This window comes from Ambystoma mexicanum, chromosome 12 (genome assembly GCF_040938575.1).
Source record: "Ambystoma mexicanum isolate Mex_15411 chromosome 12, UKY_AmexF1_1, whole genome shotgun sequence".
Taxonomy (NCBI): Eukaryota; Metazoa; Chordata; class Amphibia; order Caudata; family Ambystomatidae; genus Ambystoma; species Ambystoma mexicanum.
In genome coordinates, this window is record NC_090936.1 from 1,071,150,692 (window position 1) to 1,071,175,545 (window position 24,854).

General features: G+C 47.9%; 1 protein-coding gene across 1 annotated transcript in view; it reads right to left on the reverse strand.

Moving 5' to 3' along the window:
• EXOC4 (exocyst complex component 4) overlaps nucleotides 1–24,854 on the reverse strand; it is a 2,700,837-nt gene that overhangs the window by 2,394,454 nt on the left and 281,529 nt on the right. The window contains exon 5 of the mRNA XM_069629625.1: nucleotides 10,891–11,000. Coding sequence (XP_069485726.1) covers nucleotides 10,891–11,000 — 110 coding nt within the window. The remainder of the gene's footprint in view (nucleotides 1–10,890; nucleotides 11,001–24,854) is intronic.

A 24,854-nucleotide genomic window follows, 5' to 3' on the forward strand; every position in this document is an offset into this window, starting at 1 on the left:
ATGGTTGTAGTGTACACAAAATACAGTGGAGAATGAGGGAACACTGGTTTGAACAAAGACACTATGCAGGGGCGCCGAGTACGCGGGGGCTCCAGGGCCCAGGCACCCCCCCCGGCAGAATGAAGTCGGGGCCGAATCTCCCCCGCGGGCCGCAGAGAAGAGATGCAGTATGGATGACCCTTTGTTCCATCCATACTCTGTCTCTCTCCAGCGGCCCAGGGGAAAGCCGGGTAAAAAACGATGTTTAAAAATTGAGGGACAGATGCAAAGCAAGAGGCTCTTGCTTTGCATCTGTCCCTCCATTTCTAAAAATCCTTTTGGGTTGGGTGTACCTCTACATCCGTGCACCAGGGTGCACGGATGTAGAGGTACACCCAACCCAAAAGGATTTTTAGAAATGGAGGGACAGATGCAAAGCAAGTCTGTCCCTCAATTTCTAGAAATCGTTTTGGGTTGGATGTATTTGTACATCTGTGCACCCCTCTTGGCAACAGGGCTTCTATAATTGTAATACTTTGCTTTTGTTGAGGCAATGCTAGTTCATCTTAGTGGGGCTGCTATGCTTTTGATGGGGCAACATCAGCACTTCTCAGTTGAGCTGCTACACTCTTATTGACAATGCCCTAGCACTTCTCAGCAGATTTATTTAAATTTTAATTGGTTATTTATTATGCACGAAATACCCAGAGGTTTCTAAGCACAGACCGAGGGATCAAACCTGTGTTGCGCTACCAAGGGCACGAACCTGTGTTGCTCCACGTCGTCTTGCTTCGAAGGCGAGCACGTTGCCCCTGAGCTATCCTCCCGAGACTCTGAAGATCTGAAGTACATTTAATGATAGAGAACCAGAACTATTGAGCAAGTCTGATATCATCATCATCAGAATAACTCAACACTGTCGTGTTTATAGAAGAGCTAATATATTTAAAAGGGATGGAATTACTCAATGTAGCAGCACTATTCAATAACCCAAAGTGCTTAAGCATAGTTAATGTGAAAATACTGCACTTCTCACCGGAGACAGTACTGCCACTTCTCACAGAAGCTTCTACACCTTTTATGGGGCAGCACTGATCCAGCCTACCGGACAGCTTCACTTTTAATGGCACTTCTCAATAGGGCTGCTATACTTCAATAGGAAAAGACCAACACTACCCCACAGGGAATTGCATACTCTTGATGCCACCGAAGCAGCACTTCCACCCACCACAGCTGCTTTATTTTTTAATGGTACAGTGCATGTACTTCTCAGCCACTCTGCTTTACATTTAAACAGACCAAATTGGCATTTCTCACAGGACTGCAACACTATACCATTGTGTTCTTTATGTTGAGTTTCTTCACCACCAATGTGAGTTCATGGCATTCTCCCAGTGTCTAAATAGTAGATCTGGCTACATTCAATTGGCAACAGGCATGTCCTGAGCTGCCTGCTGTACATAAACTGCCGCTCAGAATATTGGAATCCGTGATGGGGCAAGGGATAGAAGGCTCGAGCCTGTAGGATAGCAGAATCAGCAGGGTCTTAAAACCTGCTCACTCATTCTGGAGTGAGCGGCCATGGGCAAAATGAGCCTGATCCCACATACAGGGGGTTGTTACCCCTTTATCTCTCCTTAATGAAAGAATGAGCTCTCTCAGACACAAGTTATCACCCCTGCACACACAATGAATTAATATGGTATGGATCCATAGATCGAGAAAACTGGAGTGAGAATTCAGAGTGTTTTAACAGAAATATAATTGTCTTCCCAGATGGGAGAGTGTCTCCATTAATATACATGGGGTCACTGAGATGACCAAGAGTGAAACTGTATGTTCAGTTGTGAGATTACCAGCAACGGGTATACTATGCTCCAAGGAGTGAGGTGCCCACTCAATATATCACACTGTTTAAAGGTGTGAGACCCATCCTGAATGCTTGCCCAAAGATCCTTGGCCAGACTTTCACACTGAAGAAGTGAGCATGTGATCCGGGATCTCCAGCCCACACACACGCATGGGATTCCCATGCACCCACTTGTGAGATTTGCACCAAATTAGTGAGATTGTGCTCCAACGTAGGAGGCACACGCATAGTCTTTGCTCTGAGGTTTGACACACTCACAGGATGGGATGGTATTTCGTTCTCCCATCCTAGTTATGTTGATCTTTTGAGGGGTACTACAACCTGGATGATTATAGAGGGATGGAGTAGGGGCAGTGTTGGCCTAATGGAATGCAACTGGATGGTTTAAAACTCCTTCTTACTTGACTTTAGTATATGCAGTACATGCTAGCCAATATTTCCCCTGTTCAGCGCTCCCCCCGAACCCCTTGCACTAAGTTGGCAACAACGTGTAAATGCAGTCATATAACCGCTGGTGATGTCACTTCCTATATTTGGGCATCCCCTGGGAATTTCATAAATCGGCTCCCCTGACACTATGGTGAACACAAAATACTGGTGTTGTGAGCAAAGAAACAACCATTATCACAAAAACAGTGGGGAGGTCAAAAAGAGGGAAATTCAAAATACTGCTAAGGACACAAAAGCACCAACAGAGTGACTTTGGTGAATAAAGAAACACTGACTTTAAGATGCATCAAAATAGGCAATGGGAGACCCCGAGAGGCAGTGCGCCTCATTACGAGTTTGGAGGTGTGGCCAAAAACAGTGCTAATGCAGAATTACCACTGCATTACTGTTGCATTACCTCACTGCCAAATGACAAGTTTACGGGTAAGGCAGAGGAAAAACCTCCAGCAGAATGCTACTGCTACTACTACTAACCACAAACTCAACGAGGTCATGGAAACTCCTGCAGACGAGCAGAAGGCGTCACGCTCCCAGTCCAGGAACTGAAGCATGTTCCAGAGAAGGAGCCTGCCAGAATATGACCACTTGACGAAGCCAAACAGCTGCATTAGACTATGAACAAGCGTATGTATCCTGATAATGCCTAGAAGCCAGGAGCATCATCGGAGAAGCGATTGCCATAGCCTGACATAGCCAAGAGGTTGACTTGTCACAATTGGCTCCCTTCGCTCTTGTTCCTGCCACTTGGGTGACCTTTGGGGTTTATTCCCTATCAGACAATTCGTTCTAAAACTTATGAGAGAGTGCTGTGATAATTTGGGAGCTCTAAATCTAGATTTTCAACATTGCTTCTCTTCCGAAGATATTCCAGTTTTTTGGCAGCCAGTATACTGCTTTAATCAAAAGACTATGCTTCCCAGAATGCCTGGCCCACCACTTCATCTCCACCCTTGCAAGACAAGGTTGGGTGGAGGATTAGCAACACCTGCTTGTGCTCTCAAACCGCACACCTGAGGCGTGTTAGCCAGCTTTAAAAGCCCCAGTTTGCATCAGACCAGCACTCGTCATGGTTGCAGTGTTTGTTGGTGACTGGTCCCTTGTTCATGGTTCTTATACTTCGTGTCTAGTGCCTAGTTTTTTTTTCTTGTTACTCGATACCTGGATTTCGAATTTAGTGTGCTCATTAATATTTTCTGCCTCCTGGAATCCCTTTCTGTCTTCCTGTTTTGGAAACCGGTGTCCACAAGCTGTGAACTAACACCATTTTTCATATCCCAAAAGAATTCTTATTAGCAATCAATGATACATTTTCAGAATCACAAACAATGTATGAATTCACTGCATGGGGAAGGCGAGGATGATCACGAACATAGTGCTAACCAGAGTGTATTTCTTGACTATTAAGAAGATTACATCTCCTCATACTTAGAGGATCCATTTTACTTACTTACCTAGTTTGAAACCCCTACATCTCTCGTGATTTGAAGAGTAGTTATCTGGACTCTACACTTTGAATCCACACCAGGCGAATAAGGATTGATGGGTTATGACAGAAAAGAAAATTGTGCCAGTATATGTTTTGGAAGGGAAATAGAATATATTAAAAATGTATCTTTTGTCACTTTTGATTAGAGTCATTTGAAAACCGTAAAGATTGGTGGACACTGCAAATTTGAAGCTTACGCTCCCGAGGAAGGGACACTGGAACCGAAACGCATAGAGCATATTCCCATTTGATTTCACAAACTATTGTTGTTGACCATGTGGTGATTAATTCATACATTGTTTGCAATTCTGAAAATGTATCATTGATTGCTAATAAGAATTCTTTTGGGATATGAAAAATGGTGTTAGTTCACAGCTTGTGGACACCGGTTTCCAGGATTACGTCATTTTACAGCACAGTGCCAGGACAGCTATTTTCTCCCCTGCACTCTCTTACCTATTCTCTAAAAGAACAGAAAGTGGTGTTGACTAAATCCATTTGAGTACACCTGTATAGTAGACTGGGCATTCCTCTGTTTTGCAGTCAGCACCCATCCATCCAGTGTTTTCCTTTTCCTGTGCAGCCCAGTTTCTCTGTTTACTTTATTCCCTTTACTTTGCCCTGTTCTGGAGTGTAACCGTGATCCTTTGGGCACCCCTCTGGGTGGTTTTGCACTTGTAATTTTGTTTTCTCTGCTAATTTTCATTTACTTTCTCTTGTAGTCTGTTCCTGGTTTTCCCTTGCACTTCTCTCTTTGTTCCCTATTGATTTTTTAGGGTTTATGGTATTTTCATCACATTTTTTGCATCAAGGGACATTTCCATCTAATTTTTTGCAACGAAAAAATTAGCATCGACTGCATTCTTTTTTTATATATATATATTTTTTAATGGGGACATCCCCCCTCGAAGCCCCTTTTTTGCCATTTAAAACCCACCACAAAAAAAGATATAACCCTTTACCCCTCCAAAAAATGCATTAGATGCATATTTTTTCATTGCAACCCCCTGGATGCAAAATAATTCAATGGAAAGACATTCAATGGATGGACTAGATACCATTTGTAGGTGCAGTGTGCTCTTGTATCCAGCTCCTGTGCGAATGCCTAGGTTTTCCTCACTATTCTGTGAGCACCATGCCTATTTGTCCCTTGTCAGGAGTCTGTATTAAAGGTATCCTCCCTTTGCTGTTCCAGCCTCTCTGGATCCCTGTGTGACTACTTCCACATGGTGAGTTTTAGTTTACATATATCTTTGTTCCTGAGTGCATGTTGTTTGACACAAAACCGTTCACTGTGTTATCCTGAGCACATTTACCTTGTCATATCCACTGCTTTTGTCCTCTCATGACAGAAAGCCTCTGAAGCATGCACTCTTTTTTCACTTTTGATTACCTTCAATATTTTACCATTCACACATGGATGATACCCAGTTACACCATTCACATAATCCATTGTAGCTTTCTCGCTCTCGGCGGTGGGGCGGACATGGATTTTAACTGCCCACCAGCCCAAGCTTTGTAGACCCGAGTGAAATGAGGGCCTCAGCTCAGGGTGTGAGCAGTTAAATCTCATGTCCGACCCACCGCAGGGGTGTGAAAGCTATTCGTACCCTGGGATTTACCGGGGTGCGAATAGCTATCATTTCTTTCCCTCTTCCGATGGGAGATGAGGTCCATGTGAACCCATCTCCCGTTGGAATGTGGAAAAAAATATTTCTCCGCACCCTGAAACCAACTATTTATATTTCAAATTCTATTTCAGCAGCTGGGCCACCCTTTTCTCACGTTTTTGGTCTGTGCAGAACAAAAAGAGGCGGTCTAGTCCACAGTGTATGTTGCGCAATGGACCCACTTACTCATATCCTGACATGGGTAGGGTAGCCTCTATGAAACTATTAATGTATCCTGGGAAAGCTAAGGGGTCAGGGAAGCCTGTGTGAAACATTTGCTGTACCTTGATAAATCCATGAGGACAAGACAAACCACTGAGTAGATGATAATCTCAAGAGGTAGTGCAGGCATTGGTGGAAATCCTCTGAGAGACTGTCAACCTGGACGAGTACAGAGGTTGTTGACAAGCCTCAGAGACTGAACCAATATATTTAGCTCATATTACAAATCAATAAAGAAAAATGTCCAAAAGTCCCAGTATATTTGCTTCATTGATGGTTATTAATTACAAAGGGTACCCCCAAAACGAGAACACCATTCTCTCTGCACATTGAGACACGCTGCACTTAAGTGATGATGCCCAAAGTCAGAACTTGAATTTGGGGTTGCTACAGGTACTCTTGCTCAGAGGAGAATTTCCTGGCATTTCACACTGGACTCTTGAGGGTTGGGTAAAACCGATTTGGCGCTGAAACGTGATGGGTGGACCAACCTGCGTGGGCTCATGGTTTTGTGCATGACTGTGTTCAGTGAACCGAAAGGTCTTAAACAAATGCTGAGCGACTTGTGCACAGTGAAAAAAGACGCAAAAACAAGAAAAAGAAATAGAAATATATATTTGTGGTTATCATTCCCAATTGAGAAACTGTGTTCTCCCTCTATATCTGCGCATACGCTTGACCGTAGGCAACAGCAGTGTACCCAATACCCTGTCAAATGGTCCTCAATGCAGGATCCTGGCAGGGAAAGATGGCTCCAATACCAATCACCTTAAATGCACTCTAAATAGTCGATCAGTTGGCCAAACAGCATACCAGGGCAAACCCCAACAGATCAGTGTGTGCCGAACTGACTGATCAGCCGCTGCTTGCTAATAATTACACAAAACTGGCCTTTAAAAAAGCCATCAAGATGGCACATTACTGCCACCTCTGGATGCGGATTTAGAGAAAAGGACCCTAGCATTGTGAACTAGGCCTATTCCCAAATGTCCCACAAGTCACCGAATCTGAATGAATTGCACTGGAAACCTGAAGGTTAAGCAATTTAAACCTGGGCCAAACCATTTAGCTACCTCACAGAATGGCATTTGCACTTAGATATGATATCGCTCGCTTTTAAAACATAGGAGTTAATCGACAGAAGTGGTAACCTAAAGTACGTAATTTAAAAAGTCTTGGTAGAGAAACGTTTGGATAATGGAATGAGTTAACTTCGGTAAAGTCGGAGACAATGTAGGATCAATCAAGAAAGGGCCAGCAAAAAATTAGACTGGATCAGTGTTGAGGCCGCTGGATTTTCGTTTTTTATTCAAAATGGAGGAAGACAGACTTAGGTCATTACAGTTTCCAACGGGTGGAGCAAGGGCTTTTCCTTTTGATGACCGAAGAGTATTCTTTTTAAATTAAAAATATCATCAACAAAAACATTGGCATAATGTACAAATGATGTATTAATCCCTGCACACAGACATCCAGGGTAGCCCTCCCTCTTTGCAGCTGGATACAGAATGGGGCGGAGGAGGAGGTCGGGCTTGTGAACATTTACCATATATTTACAAGGTATGAGGGCTTCCAAGACTAATTTACATCAATTCCATCATTAACTCCATCTTCTGCATATGGGCGAAGAGGCTACCAATTTCCCAGGTGGGCCTGGCTTGATGATCCACGCCTAATAAAAGTGTCTCTTCTAATTTACGCCATCCTTATCTGGAGGATGCCAGAGGCTTATGAATAATGCAGGTGCCACCGCCGCTGCCCAAGTGCGCCCCTCCAGTGCTCGCAATGTTGATACACCATCTATTACGATGTCCACTGGACAAACTTTGTCCTCGTCAATCACTCGGATGCAAACTAGCAAGAACGTCTTGCCATTTACTAGGTTATATTTCATTAGCCGGGCGGGTTTTTACAGCCCTCTAGTAAAATTTTATGTTTTGCATAATTTAGATCTTTCCAGATTGGCCTCTCCTCGGTTAACCTCTCCTGATAAAACGGCGCAGATTTACAAGACCGTTTGGGCTGGTAGAAGCAATGATACAACCTCGCGGATCAGGCACATAACGCATCGAGGATCTGGTTCCATCATAATACCAGCTACATACAGTGAATAAAGAAAATAGGAAAAACCTGCTCACCACTGTAGGCAGGACAAACGGCAGAGTTTAAAACGGCAGAAATATAGCATTTATGGCAGAAGAAACGGCTCAGTGTAAAATACAAACTAGAAAACGAAAAACATACTGAAATGAAAACTTTCCAATACTTTTACTAGCATGTTAATATAGAAACTATCGTTTTTAAAACAAATATTACTATAATAAAAAAAAGAAAATCAAAACAATGAAAAACAAAAAAAATATATATTTTTCAAGAGCAGCGATAGCGACATTGTTGTCATTGTTAAATTGTACTACTCATAGGAAGAGCACTTCGATATGAATATAACTTGGCTGCAGCTTGACAAATCTTCACGTACATTTACAGACTTGTTTTATTTTTTCTTTAAGTTGCGCAAAGTCCTGCAAATTTACACAGAGATCCAAACTTGTGCTTTTCACGCACTTTCTCATAGGGCAAACTTTGATCTCCCCCAGTGCCTAAACTGCTTAATGGATTGGCACCACATCCTCGCAAGCAGTGGTAGTTTGGTGCCGAGCGTGTGGCAAAATCAATCCGCCCAATCTGCCCACCGATGTTCCAATTCTCTTGCTGTATTGCACCCATGCTAAATACCTGCTCTGGTGTAGATGCGTACCTTATCCAATAAGCATACATCTGCAGGCACTCCCGCAAATTAAAGAAACAGAAACAAAGGGAAACACCTACCTTTGGAGAGTGATAATTAGCAAAAGTGGAAAGTCAGCACAAGTGCACTTACGGGCAGGAGGCGAGGCGCAGGAGTGGCTGCCATGCATCAAGGGGTAGAATTGATATCCCTGATTCAACAAGGAATGAGATGTGTGGCAGTTCAGCAGCAAATTCACCTGCGCCTGATCTCCCTGTAGGAAGACAGGGAAACTGTAGAGGGTGACAAAGTTGCCCTTCTGCCACTGAAGGGGTGTCTCAGGGCGACTGAGGGGTAGGGAATCACGCCTCCCGACCTGATGTAGAGCCTGGGCATCATGGCGAGGTATCCCCTGCACCTGCCCCTGACTCCCCTCAAAACCCAAGGAGCCTCGGGCATCATCCTTCTCCAGCTACTGGCCTTTGAAATCATTAGTTCAATAAACCCAAGAGCACCCATAGCCTGCTTTTATGCTGACCCCGAAATGCCAGAATGAGGAAATCAAAATGATCAGCATAGACTTGCAAAGTGGTTGTGGTCCCATGGCTGCTGCCGCCACCCTTGATCAGACCACCAAACAGTTACCAGCCCGCTAATGATCTCTCTCACACTCTGCTAGTGCGCTCTACCACACACACATGCAAAGGTACATTTAAAGATGGCTGACTGGCCTGTTAAACGTTTGGTCCATGGGTCATACAGGGGTTAGAGATTGCTAACACTGGAGTCTACAAGGCACAACTAATACCAAGCGCAAACAACCTGGCCAAGGGGAAGGGATTGACAATCTAAAAGTGATTGGAGAATGGTAGTCATTGTAGGTGTTTGGAGTAGTGGAGTGGCATGGTGGGGAGACCTGAAGGTTGGTGGCAACAAGATCTGAGTAAGCAGGAGGTGTGTAGAGAGCCGAAGGTTCCAGACGGGGAGAGGAGCAAGAGCTGAAGGATCAGCGAGAGCAAAATGAACAGGAGGGTACAGGGTAGAAAGAGTTGATGGAGCAGGAGGTAGCGGATGTGGGAGGTAAAGAAGGTGCTACGTTGCAGGATAGGAGAGAAGGAAGAGCAAGGGAAGACCAAGGAGAAGAAGGGAGTACTGAGATGGAAGGGGACAGACCAGGGGACAGGACAGAGTACAGAGAGAGTGGAAGAGGAGAACATTACAAACTGAGAAAATCTTAGGTTGGGTGGGAGAGAAAAGACAAATAGGTGCTGGGGGATCCCCATGGCGTACAGGGCATGTAATGTACAGTAAGAAAATGTCCAACATGAGTTCATGGTGGAACAGTGAGGAAGCTAGCTAACAGAGCTCAAGAGTCAGAGCAGAGACCTAGAAGCAGATTCCAGGGCAAATGTGTGTGTCGGATCGGTAAGTAGTAAGGTGAGACTGGCTTCGCAAATAGGATCAGGCCCCTGGGACAGAGACAGATCACAGAGCCAAAAATCCAGAGACCCTCCCAGCCTACCTTATCTCAGAGAGATGCTGTGGATCCTACTAAGACAGAGCTGGGAACCTTAACAAGAGCAGCACTATCCAGTATTTAGTCACAGGCAGAGACCCGCCAGGAAGTCACGACATGTCCAATCACAAACATTAGCTCACAAGGAGTGGCACCGAAAAGACCTGGAAAAGCATTTTGGAAATGTTTTCTGACTCAAGTAGGAATTTCTGTTGGTTTGTTTTCCAGGCACCTACTTTGAGTTACCCACTCTTTTGTGGAAAGGCTCAAATACAACCTTTTTCAATGAAACCCATGAGTTAGGTCTTCTGTGGACTCCATTTGGCATTGTCACAAAACGAACACAAAATACTGACGGGGCCTGCACAGACCATCCCATCATTTCTTAGCTTAAAAAAGAAAGACTTGTGCTTAGTATGAGTGTTGTGACATAGAGTTGGAAATACAAAAAAAGGCATCCGCATGGGCAGATCGTTAATGGCCCTTATGGACTCATTCAGTCCACAAAGGTAAGGTGTTGACCCCCCCCCCCCCCATCGCCTCAAACAAAATAAGTGAATTTGCCAATGCAAGTATCGTGAACACACTGGAAGAACTATACCTGGAGGAGGAAGCAGTGGGTCCGAGGATCCCCTGTGGCAGCAACCCGTCCCTCCCCTACATATACATCCCTGTTAATCATGGTCTGACACGCAAGGCCTTCAGCAGAACAATTATTTCAACATAACTACCATACAAGATGTTTTGCTTCTACATAAAATACATCTCTGTGCTCAGCACACAAAGGCCCTTTAACCAAACACAAATCCAGACGGTTGGCTTTATCACTACATCTTTTAAAAATAAACACTGGCAGCAGAAAGAGCCTTTGTGGAGCAAAGCAAACTGAACAGTCAATTGAATGAAAAGCATTGTCAATTTGGTGAACATAAGCATTGCTAACTCCAAGCCCGCCCTTTCTGTACTTACCATTGACGCTCCCTGGGGTGCTGAACTGAGACATGTCGAGGTGCTTGCGAGGAGTTGACAGGTTGGTGATATCAAGCAAGGGAACAACAGAGTTTTCCTTCACCAGCGAACTGCACAGAAAGAAACGAAGCAAATCTTCAAAACACAGCCATGACGTGGGAGACAAACAGGTGGACTACATAAGGGTAGTCGGGGCAACAATGAAGGCATGGCCTTTCATGCTGCGTCATCCTAGAAACTACAGTGTCATGAAGCCAAGCGGACTCCACAGCAGACACAAATCACAGGTTTAGTTCGGATAACTTTATTTACGACTACACTCTTGGCAACAAAATACGTCAGATTGCTGCACACAGTCATCAGTGTTGAAAGATCTGACTGAAAGTCCCTCCGGTCTGTCCCTGGTATATCTCAGAGTGTATGGTATAAGGTGGTGCTGGTGACTGACATGGTCGTAAGGTGTTCCTTCCCAGCACGCCACAACCTGGATAGCGTCTCTCAGGTGCAACCGAAATTGCCTTTGTCCCAAGTTCCACAGAGCCTCCCAGAGGGGAGATGGGCCAGCAGTATCTCCAAGTTCTTGATCGGACCAGGCTTATTTCACTGTCTGGTCCTGAACCTATCACCCAGCTCAGTCTTCCTTCCTTCCAGAGTTGACATTCACCCATACCTATGTGCACACTGCTACACCTCTCTAGCACTTGAGCAAACTGTAAACTGACCTCATCGACTCTCCACAACATGTTTGTTCCCCCTCCAACTTCTCAACAACAAATCGACTATTAGATCTATGTTGCCTTTCATTCCCCATCACTATATAGAACATCTATAATCATCTTCCACATATCGCTCATTCTTCCTTCAAAGGTCTTTGCCTTCCACCCCCCAAATGCTTTAAGCCTCTTTCTCCTTCACCTCCTCCAAACACGTTCTCTCCTCTCCTTCTTGATGTTCTCCTCCTCCAAATCGCTCCTGCCATCTCCCCTCCTCATGTGGACGTCCAATCTTTCTGGTTCTGCCCAATGTTCATCTCATCTATCCTCTCTTACTCCCTCTCCTCCAACTCCACCTACTCCTCTTTCTACATCTGTACCTTGACTTCCCACTTCTTCTGCATCACTACCTTCCCCCTGCACCTTCTAATCCTTATTTCCACTGCTCTATGCTTGGCGACTTCCAATGCCCATATCCTCTATTTCTCTGCCCAGGCTTTTATAGCGATTTATTTCCTCCCCTCGGATTGGACTTCTTGCTGAGCGCTGCACCTGGGTTTGATGATTACTCACTCTGGCATTAGCCAGGCCGTGAGGATATGGGGCTATCGGGTATGCTTAACAACTCCCCTAATTTGACCCTTGCTTTGCACACCACACTTCCAAAATGCTTGTCCGTCATCTTATTATTCTCACTTCCATGAATGTGTGTAGGGACCTGTTAACAGAGTGAAACCAGTGGGACAGGTAAGTCTTCCATATCTCACCGGTGGGTTACGGGGCGTACAGGCAGCTGTCTTGAAGGAGATTAAGGTCAGTAAACAATCTCACCCTTCTCAATATGCAAGCCGCACAGGAACAGGGGAATCTCTTGTCACCTTGTCTTGGTTTGTAGTCCTTAAAAGGCCAGTAGTGTTAGTAGCATCAATAAGGCGGGTCCAGGGGATCCTCCCCATACATTGGGCCAGGAGAATAGCTCAGTGGCAACGTGTTGGTCATGGAAGAAAGACCACACAGAGCAGCACAGTTTCACATCCCAGTCCTGCGCTTATAGGCCGGTCGCCTGTATAAAGCACTATATAATTGGCACAAGCGAGGCACTAGATGCCTGGAAAGAACTAACCTGGAGCATGTTCCACCACTCAGATGATAAGCCCCCATGAGCGCCCCCGCCCGAATGTCACAGCGCCTTGGCACCCAAGATGAAACACCCCCGAAGCCCGGCTGGGGCCCCTCCTCCCCCCCTGCCTCCCAAACACCCCCCCCAAACTGGAACTGCTTACACCGGACTATATTGTCAGCGAATGGAGACAGTTAATGTTGTTTATGTTCTCTTTGCGTTCTTCCCCCTTCGCTCTTCTCTTTTCTCACTCTTATGCGTAAAATACCAGATCTGTTGTGTAACATCTACAGACCAAACGTTGATAACATGCTAAACAAGGAATGCTAATGATGTAACTATGACGAAATGCAAATAAAGACATTTAAAAATAAAATTGAATGATGTTTAGGAAAAAAAATGAAAAAAAATAAAGCACTATATAAAAGCTCTATTTACTGTTTTTATACAACCCTTGGGTCCCACACATAGAGGGTATTGGGGCCAGACTTCCTGAGTTACAGCCACACGCAGACCTGTCAATTAGGCCACATGCCAAGTACAAATGACCGGACATGGGAAGTAAATTTCAAAGGACTTCTTTACACAAGGAAACAGAAAACACAACAGTCTTGATTACAAAGTTAACAGAAGAAGCCTCTTACACAGGGATCGCTAGGGCTGGATGCCTTTAACCAGTCCATTGCACGTTAACTGGGGTTCCCGAACCCAGTATCTGTTCTGTGACTGACCAAGGTTCTTTCTGCCAGCCTAATCTCTTCCACTAAAAACGGGCACAAATTTACTTCCTCCATCAGTTTAGTTGGAGCCAGTAGCCACACGCCACCACCTGCCCTTCCTTTGACCCAACTAATCCAGATCAGGCTTCTACACTCCAGCGTCTGTGTCTTTTCCACCCTTCTGAAACCAGAGGGAGGCATCAAGACCACCAAAGACAATAAAGAACCTTTATAACCAAGAAAAGTGAACTGGCAACGAAAGGGGCAGCTTGCTGTGGGGCTGCTGACCCTGAAGCTCCCTAAAGAGACCAGGACCAGAAGTTGGTCCCTATTGTCTAACTGGTACAGGGCGGCAGTAACCAGCATAGGAGGGCTGCAGCAACTTCCCTATGAAGGAAAACGCTCACGAGTGAAAAGCTGAAGGCATTGACATGGCAACGTTTGACATGGTTGAGAGCCGTCCAACGCGGTCAAGTTGATCCAGAAACGGAGTGACTATTACGGACCTTGACTTTTGATCTAAGCATGTGTTGAATCTTTCTTTGAACTTTTCCCCAGGGTGTTCAGTGCATCTGTGAATAACTCGGATCCTGATGAACCCCGTCCTTTCAGTCAACAGTATATGGTTACCCTGTGCTCCATGAGATTTAGCAACAAATGGGTACCCTTCCGTCAAGCGTTCTTGTTTTTTGAACTGTGCGAGTACAACTTTACTGTTTCGGCTAAAGCCAAGTCCTCAGTGACGTTTTTGCCATCCTGTCATATACGTCTTAGGTCATCACTGGATGGAAGCTTCTGAGGCACATCACGCAGGCATGGTTATGGCCACACACGGAGCACTGTCAAACGAAAAATGATACATTTCACCCGGTAATGTGTGCTATGTAGCAGAGGGAAGCAAGCAGATGAACACTTGGAAACATTACCAACTGAAAAGTGAAATGTAACAAACAAAAATGTCAAAATATAGAGATACCCGGAGGAGAAAAAGTGCAGAGTGAAGACGAACAAGTTACTTTCTTACCTGGTAACGTTCTTTCGATGGGATGGTCCGACGACATATTCCATATCTATGAGAGGTAATGTGCACAGCTGTGCTGCTTCAGAAAATCTTTGGCGTCTGCGTCCTGCGTCGATGACGTCGATGCGGCGTCCCCGAGGACCTCCTCCGACGGCCGACGTCACCCGATGTGATAAGTAGGACGCACGACGCCCATAGCCTCAGTTATAGTTTTTTTCCCAGAATGTGTGCCACCAGTTTTCTGCCAATCAGACACACAAGGCCTTGCGGAACGCAAGCTGCAATCGCAAAAGAAATTCTGCAGCGGGGAAGGCAGGGAGGGAGCGATATGGAATACGTCGTCGGACCATCCCATCGAAAGAACGTTACCAGGTAAGAAAGTAACTTGTTCTTCGAGGGGATTGGGTCCTCAGACGTATTCCATATCTATGACAGACTCCCAAAGCAGTACCAAGCAAGGAGGTGGGAAAGAATTTAGAATACAAATTTAGCATGCCCAATCAAATTGCGGAATAGAGAACTGCCTTGCCAAAGGCCAGATCTTGCCCTCTGATGGAATCGAGGGAGTAGTGACGTACAAAAGTATGTACTGAAGCCCAGGTGACTGCATCACAGATGTGACGAATAGGAACTCCCCTCTGCAGGGCAGTAGACGCAGCCACTACCCTGGTAGAATGGGCCCGCAAGCCAGCCGGAGGATCCTTACCCGCCAAGCAGTAACACTCGGAGATAGCTAAAATAATACAACGAGACAAAGTCTGTTTCGTCACAGCTTGTCCCAAACGCTTTCCAGCGTAACGAATGAAAAGTTAATCGTCCACTCTGACCCGGGACATGCGCGAAATATAAAAACTCAACGCTCTCTGAGGATCAAGCCTATGGAGCCTCTCCTCTTCCTTACCAGGATGTGGAGGAGGATAGAACGCCGTAAGAACAACCTTCTGGCTCAAATGAAATTCCGAAACTACCTTCGGAAGAAAAGAAGGACGAACTCTAAGGACAACCCTGTCCTTATGAAACACAGTGAAGGGTGGCTTAACTGAAAGTGCCTGTAACTCACTCACTCTGCGAGCGGAGGTAACCGCAACCAAAAACACAGTTTTCAGAGTTAACAGCCTCAAAGGGCAAGAATGTAAAGGCTCAAACGGAGCACCCATAAGAAACTTAAGAACAAGGTTCAAATCCCAACCTGGCACCAGAAAAGGTGACGGAGGGAACACATTAGTGAGCCCTTTTAAGAACTCCGAAATTAAAGGAATCTTAAAATAGGAACACTCTTCAGACGAGCACTTAAATATGGACAGCGCCGCCAGGTAACCTTTAATGGTCCCCACTTGCAAGCCCCTGTGGGCCAAAGAAAGCAAAAAAGACAGAACCATGGGAATGTCACAATCAAAAGGATCCACATTCTTAACTCTGCACCAGTCGCAGAACTTTCTCAAACGGCAACGGTACAGAGACTTTGTTGCCGGCCGCCTGGCCGAGAGCAACACCTCCATCACGTCTTCAGGGAGGTCCCAATCCTTATACCTCAACCTTTCAGAAGCCAAGCATGAAGGTTGAGGGATCTGACCTCTGAATGGAGAACCTGACCCCCCTCCCGTGAGAGCAGATTGTCTCGGTAGGGAAGACGACGTGGAGGGCAGATGGACAAGTCGAGAAGGTCCGGGTACCACGTCCTCCGGGCCCACGCCGAAGCAATGAGGATCATCCGGGAACCGAACTTCCGTAACCTCCGCAGCACTTGCGGGAAGACGGGGACTGGAGGAAACGCGTACAGCAGTGGAAATGACCACTCCACCACGAACGAGTCTCCTAAGGCTCCTTTTGGAGGAAATTCCCGCAAGCAAAACCTTTCGCACTTCCGGTTGACACTGGAGGCGAAGAGATCCACTCGAGGGGTCCCCCAACGGGCGAAGATCTCCAGGAGAATCTCCTGAGCCAGCTCCCACTCGTGAGAGATCGTGCTCTGCCTGCTCAGAGCGTCCGCCGTCTTGTTGTCGTCTCCGGCCAGATGAACCGCTGAGATCGAAACTTCCTGCTGGATGGCCCAGAACTTGAGCTGCATAGCCTCCCTGCACAGCGGAAGTGACCCTGCACCCCCCTTCTGTTGAGGTAGTGCATGGCCACTGTGTTGTCCGTTAGAATCAGGACACTCTTTCCACGCACAGTCGGCAGAATAGCCTTGAGGGCTAGCCTGACGGCCCTCAGCTCCAACAGATTGATATGGAGTCTGGACTCCGGAGACCAACGACCGCTGTCTGTCAACTCGTTGGCATGAGCTCCCCATCCCGTGAGGGATGCGTCCGTCACGATCGTCACCTCCGGCCAGGGCAGCCAAAATGGGGCCCCCTTCATCAGATTGCCCTCGACGGCCCACCATAGAAGGTCCCGGGCTACCGAGGGCAGCACCTGAACAGGGTCCGACAGCCTGCCGGAGGACTGAGACCACTGGAGCTTGAGTGCCCACTGCAAAGATCTCATCCGCAGACGAGCCTCTGGCACCAGAAGAATGCAGGATGCCATGAGGCCGAGCAGTCTCAAGAACTCGGACGCTGGGAGATCCCGGGCAAATTGAAACTTGTTCACCATCTGCTGAATGTGAAGAGCCCTCACCTGAGGAGGAAAACACTGCCCCAGGGACGTGTCGAGCACTGCTCCGATGTACTGGAGCCGCTGCGATGGTGTCAAATGGGATTTCTTTAAATTGAGGGAGAAGCCCAGCCTGTGAAGGGAGTGGCAGGTGACGGACAGATGATCCAGGACTTGCTCGTGAGAGCTCCCCCTCATCAACCAATCGTACAGGTAGGGGTAGACGTGAATCCCCCCTTTCCTAAGATGCGCTGCCACCACCACTATGAGCTTGGTGAAGACCCTCGGGGCGGAGGTCAATCCGAACGGCAGGACCCGAAACTGAAAGTGCGAGTCGCCAACCGCGAACCTCAGGTACTTCTTGTGCTTGGGATGGATCGGCACATGGAAGTAAGCATCCTTGAGGTCGAGAGACACCAACCAGTCCTGAAGTTGAAGGGCCTGGAGGACTTGAGAAAGAGTCACCATCTTGAACTTGTCCTTCCTGAGGAGTTTGTTCAAACCACGCAAGTCCATGATGGGTCTCAATCCCCAGTCTTTCTTCGAAACCAAAAAATAAGGGGAATACCATCGCTTGTTCCTCTCCGCTACAGGCACCAGTTCTATGGCGCCTTTCTCCAGCAGGGCTTGAATTTCCTGCACAAGGAGCGGATCCGGACTCTTCAAAGAGAGGCTCCCTGGTGGATTGTCGTGAGGCCTCTGCCGAAAAGGAAGACAGTAGCCGTGGGTTATGATCTCCAGAACCCACACATCCGAAGTAATGGCTTGCTACTCTACAAGATGCTGCGCCAGCCTTCCCCCAACCGGCGAACCATGGGACCTGGCCTCATGACTGAGTGGTAGCGGCTGCGGCGTTGCCTGAGGGCAAAGAGGCAACTGCCCGAGCGGCCTTGGCACCTCGAGTACCTTTTTTTCCACCTCTGGCACTCCTACGATGGCCTCTTTGACTGCTAGCTCCCCTCGCTTTACTGAAGGACGAGCAATAGCGAAAGGAACCTCCCCTCCATTGCTGTCCCCTAGGACGAAAAGGCGGAGGTTGGCGAACTGCAGCGCCCAACGACTTTGCTGCCGCTTTTGAGGTCTGCAACCTCTCGAGGCTCTCATCAGCCTTGCTGCCAAAAAGGTGTTCACCGTCAAAGGGCATGTTGAGGAGCCGGGACTGCACATCAGGAGCGAACCCAGACTTCCGCAACCACGCAAACCTGCGCATTACGGTGCTCGCCGCCATGTACCGGCTGACACAATCTGCCAAGACCAAACCCGACTGAACGGCCGCACACATGGCATCCTTGCCATCCTGAACCATAGCAAGGAAACCATCCCATTCGTCCCCTTCGGGAATATGTTCAGCCGCTAATGCAACACAGTTCCACAGAGTGTGTGTGAAACGAGACAAAGCACATATGGAGTTGGCCGCCTGAAGCGCCATACCCCCCGAAGAAAACACTTTCATCGCCCAGCCGTCAAAACGTTTGCCGTCCCTATGCGGAGGGATGGTAGGATACCATGCCTGCTTTGCCGGAGCCGTAGCCGCCTGCACCACCAAACTCTCCGGAGTGGGGTGCCTGGACAAGTAGCAGGGGTCGCTACTGGATGGACGGTATTTTCACGACAAAGACTTGCCCACTGCCGGGAGACTCTCCGGAGCAGTCCAAGCCGCCGCCACCCTTCTCTGCAGAGCCATATGAAACGGCAAAACCGAGTCAGTGGGGGGACCGAGATCAAGGATGTCCGTGAGATCATCCTGAACGAACTCCCCTGGGGGAGCTGACCAACCCAAATACTCTGCGACCCGAGACATAAGGCGCTGATATGAAGAATCGGCATGAGTGCCAGGCTCCGGCCTACAAAACTCCACCTCCGGAGAGGTGTCCAGTCCACTGGCATCATGCAGCGACTGCCTTAGGTCATCAAACTGGCTATGGCCCGAGATAAGCTCATCTGGAACTGGAGCCTTCATCACCCTCTGAAATGTAATGCAGGCGGGGAGAGGAAGACCTCTGGGGACCAAAGCAGTGCCTGACCTTAGCAAGAGCCTTTCTATGTCCAAACCCCGTGCCACGGGGCCCCTCCGACACCACCGCCTCGAAAGGCGTCGAGGGCGCTGAACGAGTCGGCGCCGGTGTCGACAGAAAAGGCGTTGACGTCGAGCGAATCGGCGTCGACGTCAGCTGCAGCGCCGCCAGCATCTGCGGCGTCGACACAGGCCTTGAAGCTGGAGCTCCGAGCGGGTCTCTCGACGACCTAGGCACCGACGGCGTCGACGACCCCCTCGGAGGCAGAGCCTCGAGAGAAATCTTCGACGACCTCGGCGCCACAGGCGTCGACGTCTTCTTCGAAGATGGCACAGGATCACGCAGTCTCGATCGCGTCGAGGACCGGGACCTGGAACGGGCATAGCGAGAACGGCTACCCTTGTCCGAGCGGGACCACTCCCTCGAGCGTGTAGACCACCCGAGCCCGAAGGCGTACGAGCGGTGTCTCTCGACCGGTGCCGACCGACCCCACTCGGAGGTGCGGACGGACCGGTGCCCTGCTATTCAAGAATCGCTAGCATCTGCTTCCCAAAGGAAGCCCATCCCTCCGGTGTCGCTTGCATGGAGGAATAAGCGACCCGCCGACGGGCGGAGTCCTCGGAAGAGGACGGGGAAGGCGACCTATGCCGGCGCTCCCGGGAATGCCTCGAAGAGGCGGAGGAGTGGCGAGACCGACTCCTGGAAGGAGACCCACTGGACTTCCGACGATGACGCAGAGAGTCGCCCCTCGAGTCATCCGACGAAAGCCCCGCAGACGTCGGCTTCCGGGGCTTAGACAGCTTCTTCTTGCGTTCCCGCAAGGCCTTTGCCGTGAGCGACTGGCAGTCGACAGTCCATATCGTGGGCCTCCCTGAGGCACCAGAGGCAGGCGTCGTGCGAGTCCGTGACCGACATCTTGGAACCCCAGTCCCCGCATTTCTTGAAGCCCGGACGCGGGGTTGAAGACGAAGTAGACATCGCCATGAACAGGTCTTCACAAAAAACCAAACAGGTTCAACGAACTGAGAATCGAAAACAGCAAACTCCAATGAGTCGAGGCGTACTGAGATTCACGAAGCGAACACGTTCGCAGAAAAAACCGAACTGAGGCTATGGGCGTCGTGCGTCCTACTTATCACATCGGGTGACGTCGGCCGTCGGAGGAGGTCCTCAGGGACGGCGCATCGACATCATCGACGCAGGACACAGACGCCAAAGATTTTCCGAAGCAGAACAGCTGTGGACATTACCAGTCATAGATATGGAATACGTCGGAGGACCCAATCCCCTCTAAAAAGCACTTCCCTGCAAAGGGTGGAGAGGGAGAGACAGCAGATTAGGTTTCCTGGCCTACCTATAGAGGGAGAAAGTAGGAACAAGCCACAGACACGTGTAATGTACTATAAATAGGTGCATGAAGGGTGCTGTTTGCAGGGCACCCTATGTATTTTCTAAAGATTTTCCTGTGTGGTCTGTGGTGCAGCAGGCAAGATCAAACCATTTGGAAGGAGAGCCCAGGACAAGAGTACTTCACAGTGAACGCCCACTGTTTGACACACCATGTGCAACATTCTACAGCTCCTCCTCGTGTTCCCTTTTTGATGACAAAAAGCATTTCACATAATAGATTTACAACAAATGTTCATCCCTTTTATTGGGCTCGAGATATGGAGGTGCAGGGGGCTTCCCCCCCCCCATTTTCTTTCGCAAGGTGGAGAAACCCACCTGCTTTGCTCTGCGCCGCTCCTTCGCCCAGGCCGCCTGCCTTCTGGCATGTGTTGCTCCATCTCACTGCTTTTATTACTTTTCACTGCTAGTACAATGTTCCTGCCTTCTCACCCCATTCCCTCGCCTAATTCAGCAGGGGATCCGTTTCAGATTTCTTCCCCGAAACTACTGTATTGTTTGCCAAAAAACAGTGTTGTGTTGCTATGTTGGTAGTCAAGGATTTCTCTGGCATATAGAGGAGCCATACTTTTTCTCTGTGCCCAAGGATATCGATATCAAAAGTAATGGGATTTACGTCAAGAGGAACTGATTCAATACAAAAAGGAAAAACGGGGATAACCTTCTGTGGTGAACCAGAAGGAGTCGGACTAAGTTGCGACATGGGTGTCTATTTAAATAATAAAAAAACGTATCTAGCCCTACCGCTATGGGTGAAATTCCCTACCTAACCAAGTAAAACTAATGGAGCTAGTCAAATGTACCAAAAGAACTACGACAACATCCTTTCATCGCCGGATTTTTCAAAGCTTGCCACTTCAACGTGCACTAATGTTGATCAACTTTTTTTAGGGGAGGTGGGAAAGAGAAGAGGTTTGGGGGTTAGGGAATAGGTCAAATAGGTGGCAGAGGAGGGTTTGGAAGACCCCCACACCTCCAAATAATTAGATGAACATGTCCACGTTGAAATGCCAGGCTTTGAATAGTCCAGCGATTAAATGACATGGAACCAAGAAATAGTCCTTGGTCCAAAACCCCATTTACTATTTGGCCCCGCTACTTTATAAAAACATAACAAAAATACAGGCCAGAACAATAGTCTCTATCCTTGGAACTTTGCTTGGCCCAACGACTGGGATCTCTTTTCCAAGAAGGTTTTAAAATGTGTTGATTTTTCATAATGTGATCTTCCAGCCCTTCTACAGGTTTTGAATGATCAGTCTTAATTATTTACATGCATCCACCACGTTCCCTTCTTTATATGTTAAAAGGGTCCCTTAATACAATGCCGCCATTTCTAATTTAGAGTTTGAAAATGTTTTGTGTTTTTGTTTGGATCACGGGAATCCTCCAGGTTCTCTGTTCCCAGTTTTGCTCAATAGGCTTTGTAGTTCAGGACTTTCCAAAGTCATCTGACCCTCCGATAGGCTTGCTTTAGCAGGACCTCGGTTGGGAGGCTGCCTGTACCCAGTGTGCAGGTTTTCTGGAATCCTGTAACCCTTGTGGCTTGCCCAGCCTCAAATACCAATAAAATCAATGTCTCTCAGTGTCTCTGTGCTCCCCAAAACCCCTTTGGCTTCTCCAGCCTCGATACTCAGTGTTTCTCTTCCTTTATCAGGGCCTAAATTGGGCGTGTACCTGCATGCAGCATTCGGGTTTTCCTGGCTCCCGTAACCCTTTTGGCTTTCCCAGCCTCGAATATAGCGATTTGCCCCTCTCAGCAGAGTTACCTCTTCGGAAGCATTTGCTTCCTTTGCTTGCCCTACTCGGTAGCTTATGCATGTCTTAGGCAACGATCGGGGATCTGATTCCTCCACTGCACTCTGGTTTCGGCATCCGTTAATGGGCGCCAGGCCCACTCCGAATTTTGTGTGGTCTCTCTGCTTCATTCAAAGTTCCTCGTCATTTTATGTACGTCATTACCAACAAAAGGGGTGTGTCATTCCTCTTTTACTGTGGAGTTCAGGAGAGATCCAGCATTACCTGAAGCCAATGAGATTGCAGAAAGGTCACTATTTGGAGAATTCAAAACAGAAGAAACAGTCTTTCCGATTCCCATGCAGGTAGACAATATATTCTGGACAGGGAGTTCCTTACAGGAATGCGAGTCCTTGCCCCCAAGAGTGAGGTCCCACTTTCCCAGACGTCTAGGGAGGGTCTTGCTTAGTGGGCCCACCTTCTTAGCCTCAAATAGGGTGGTTGCCCTATGGGGAGAAGAGACTAATACTGTGGATTTGTCAGATAGCCCCCATTAATTAAGTTCTCTCTCTACCAGGCTGGCTACTCTTTGGAGACTGCAGTTTTCCCCAAACCCATTAAGGCTCTAATTTGCCTCCCACAAATTCTTCCCAAGTTAAGGGAGAGTACCACTCTGAAGAGTTTCCACGGGTGCCTTGATTTAAGTTGTTAAAAAATTGAAAAGTCATTGCTGATAATGACTTCTTTGGGTAACCTTGAGACAGACGACTGCAGATTTGATTTTCGTGTGCTGTCCTCTAAAGTGAGGGAAACCATAGGGTAGATCTCGGCATCCCCATGCACACAACTGATTTTGATATCCACACCCTTTTCTAAGTCCACAGGATAGACTTGGTTGGACCTAATGGCAGTTTGTTTGCTCCCTGAATCAATCGGGGCTTTAGCACAGGCGTTTGTTGTACACTCAATTAGACTTATGAGCTTGAAAGGGTTTGTTGGTATAATAGCAAACTTCAGCCTCTTTTATAGACTTCCTCTTGCCATTCCTCTGCCCCTATCCAGCCTATTTTCATAGGTTCTTTGGGTATATTTTTGGGGCATTGTCGGGCGAAGTGGCCCTTTTCTTTACATGACAGACAAGCGAGAATAGCCAGACAAAAGGGGTTTCCTTTCCCTGCGCCTTCACCCGGTCTTCCCTTAGTTTTCAGAGTGGGGAAAGACAGATTGTCCTTCAGTATCACATCTCTGGTTTTGTGTGAGGGGAGATGGAATCTCTGGGCGTCTATATGGTCCTGGAGGAGTAACCCAGCTAGATGGTTTAAATCATTTCTTGGGTTCCAGAGGGTTCTCCTGATGTTTAAATAATTTAAAAGCCTCCGAGTGAAGGTGTGCTACATGAATAGCGGCCTCCAGAGAAGGCTGGGGTTGCTGGAGCACTTCTTTTCCTTCATCCTGTAGGCAGTTATGGGACCGCAGGCTTGCCTATTCAGCTCCTGGGGGACTTTCATGCGCTCTTCTCATCTTGTTCCTGGGTACCAGGGACCCTTTGCTGTGCAGAACGGATGCGGAGCTCCTATCTATCCGCCCTCCGAGGCAAGCTCCCCTTTGCGTGCTCCACTTATTGGTGTCTACACTTTCACGGCGTCTCCCCATTGATGGAGCAGGAGCATGCCGCAGGATTTCAGATCTCTGGTGGGCATGCTCTAGTGTACCTGGCTGGCAGCGGGATCAGATCACCTGCAATACGCCTCTGCTTACCAGCCGGTTATCTGGTGCGCACAGTGTAAAAATAAAAGATGCACGCTGCTCAGTCCGGTTATCAGACCCTGCCCTTCTTCCTTTCCGGGCATTTGCGGGTACAGAGGATTGGGCTTCAAGTATCCCTGAAACAGGAAAAACGTTCTATAGGGCGTTCCCGTCTGTGACTCTGGCCTGTTAGTTTATCATCATACATTTAAACTCTGAACCCGACCTTTAATCCCTACTTCTGGAATGAAACTCGACGCCTCCTAGAGTGTGAGTCTGTAAATATTCTGTGTACAGGGTGCAATTAGTTCAGCCACTGGCTTACACATGCAAAGAAGATTCTGTCGAGAAGCGAAATGGAGCATGCGCCGCTTCGCTTACTGCGAGCGTCCCGGCAGAGTCGGCAGAGAGAAACCTGGACACAAGGCGACTAGGAGGAGTTATGCTTTGCTTGACCACTCCCTGCCTTTTATATGTGCTGCTCGACGAGTTGCAGTCACAGCTGCTCCTCATCACAAGCGCAAACGTGCAAGGGCTCAAAAATGCCCGCATCATCATTGGATGTGCACATGCCATGGAGGATTGGCCGTGGGAAAGAGTGGAGGACCGTCCATGCAGCAAGCGCGTAGAGTGCCGACAAGTCCCGAGTGGCGCGCGGTTCTCCTGGCTGTTTGGCATCGCCCGCGTGTGCAAAAAGGCAAATAGGAAAGACTGAAATGCTGAAAACCATGAGCACGCATGTCACACGAAGCAACAGATCTGCAAGCATTGGCATAGCGTTATCAGTACTTAGGATCCTGGCACTACACGTGCCAAGAGAGGCTTCATTTCCTACCGCCTGCGTGTGTATCTATCTCTATAGAGGACTCATAAATAACATGGTCCCATAATGCC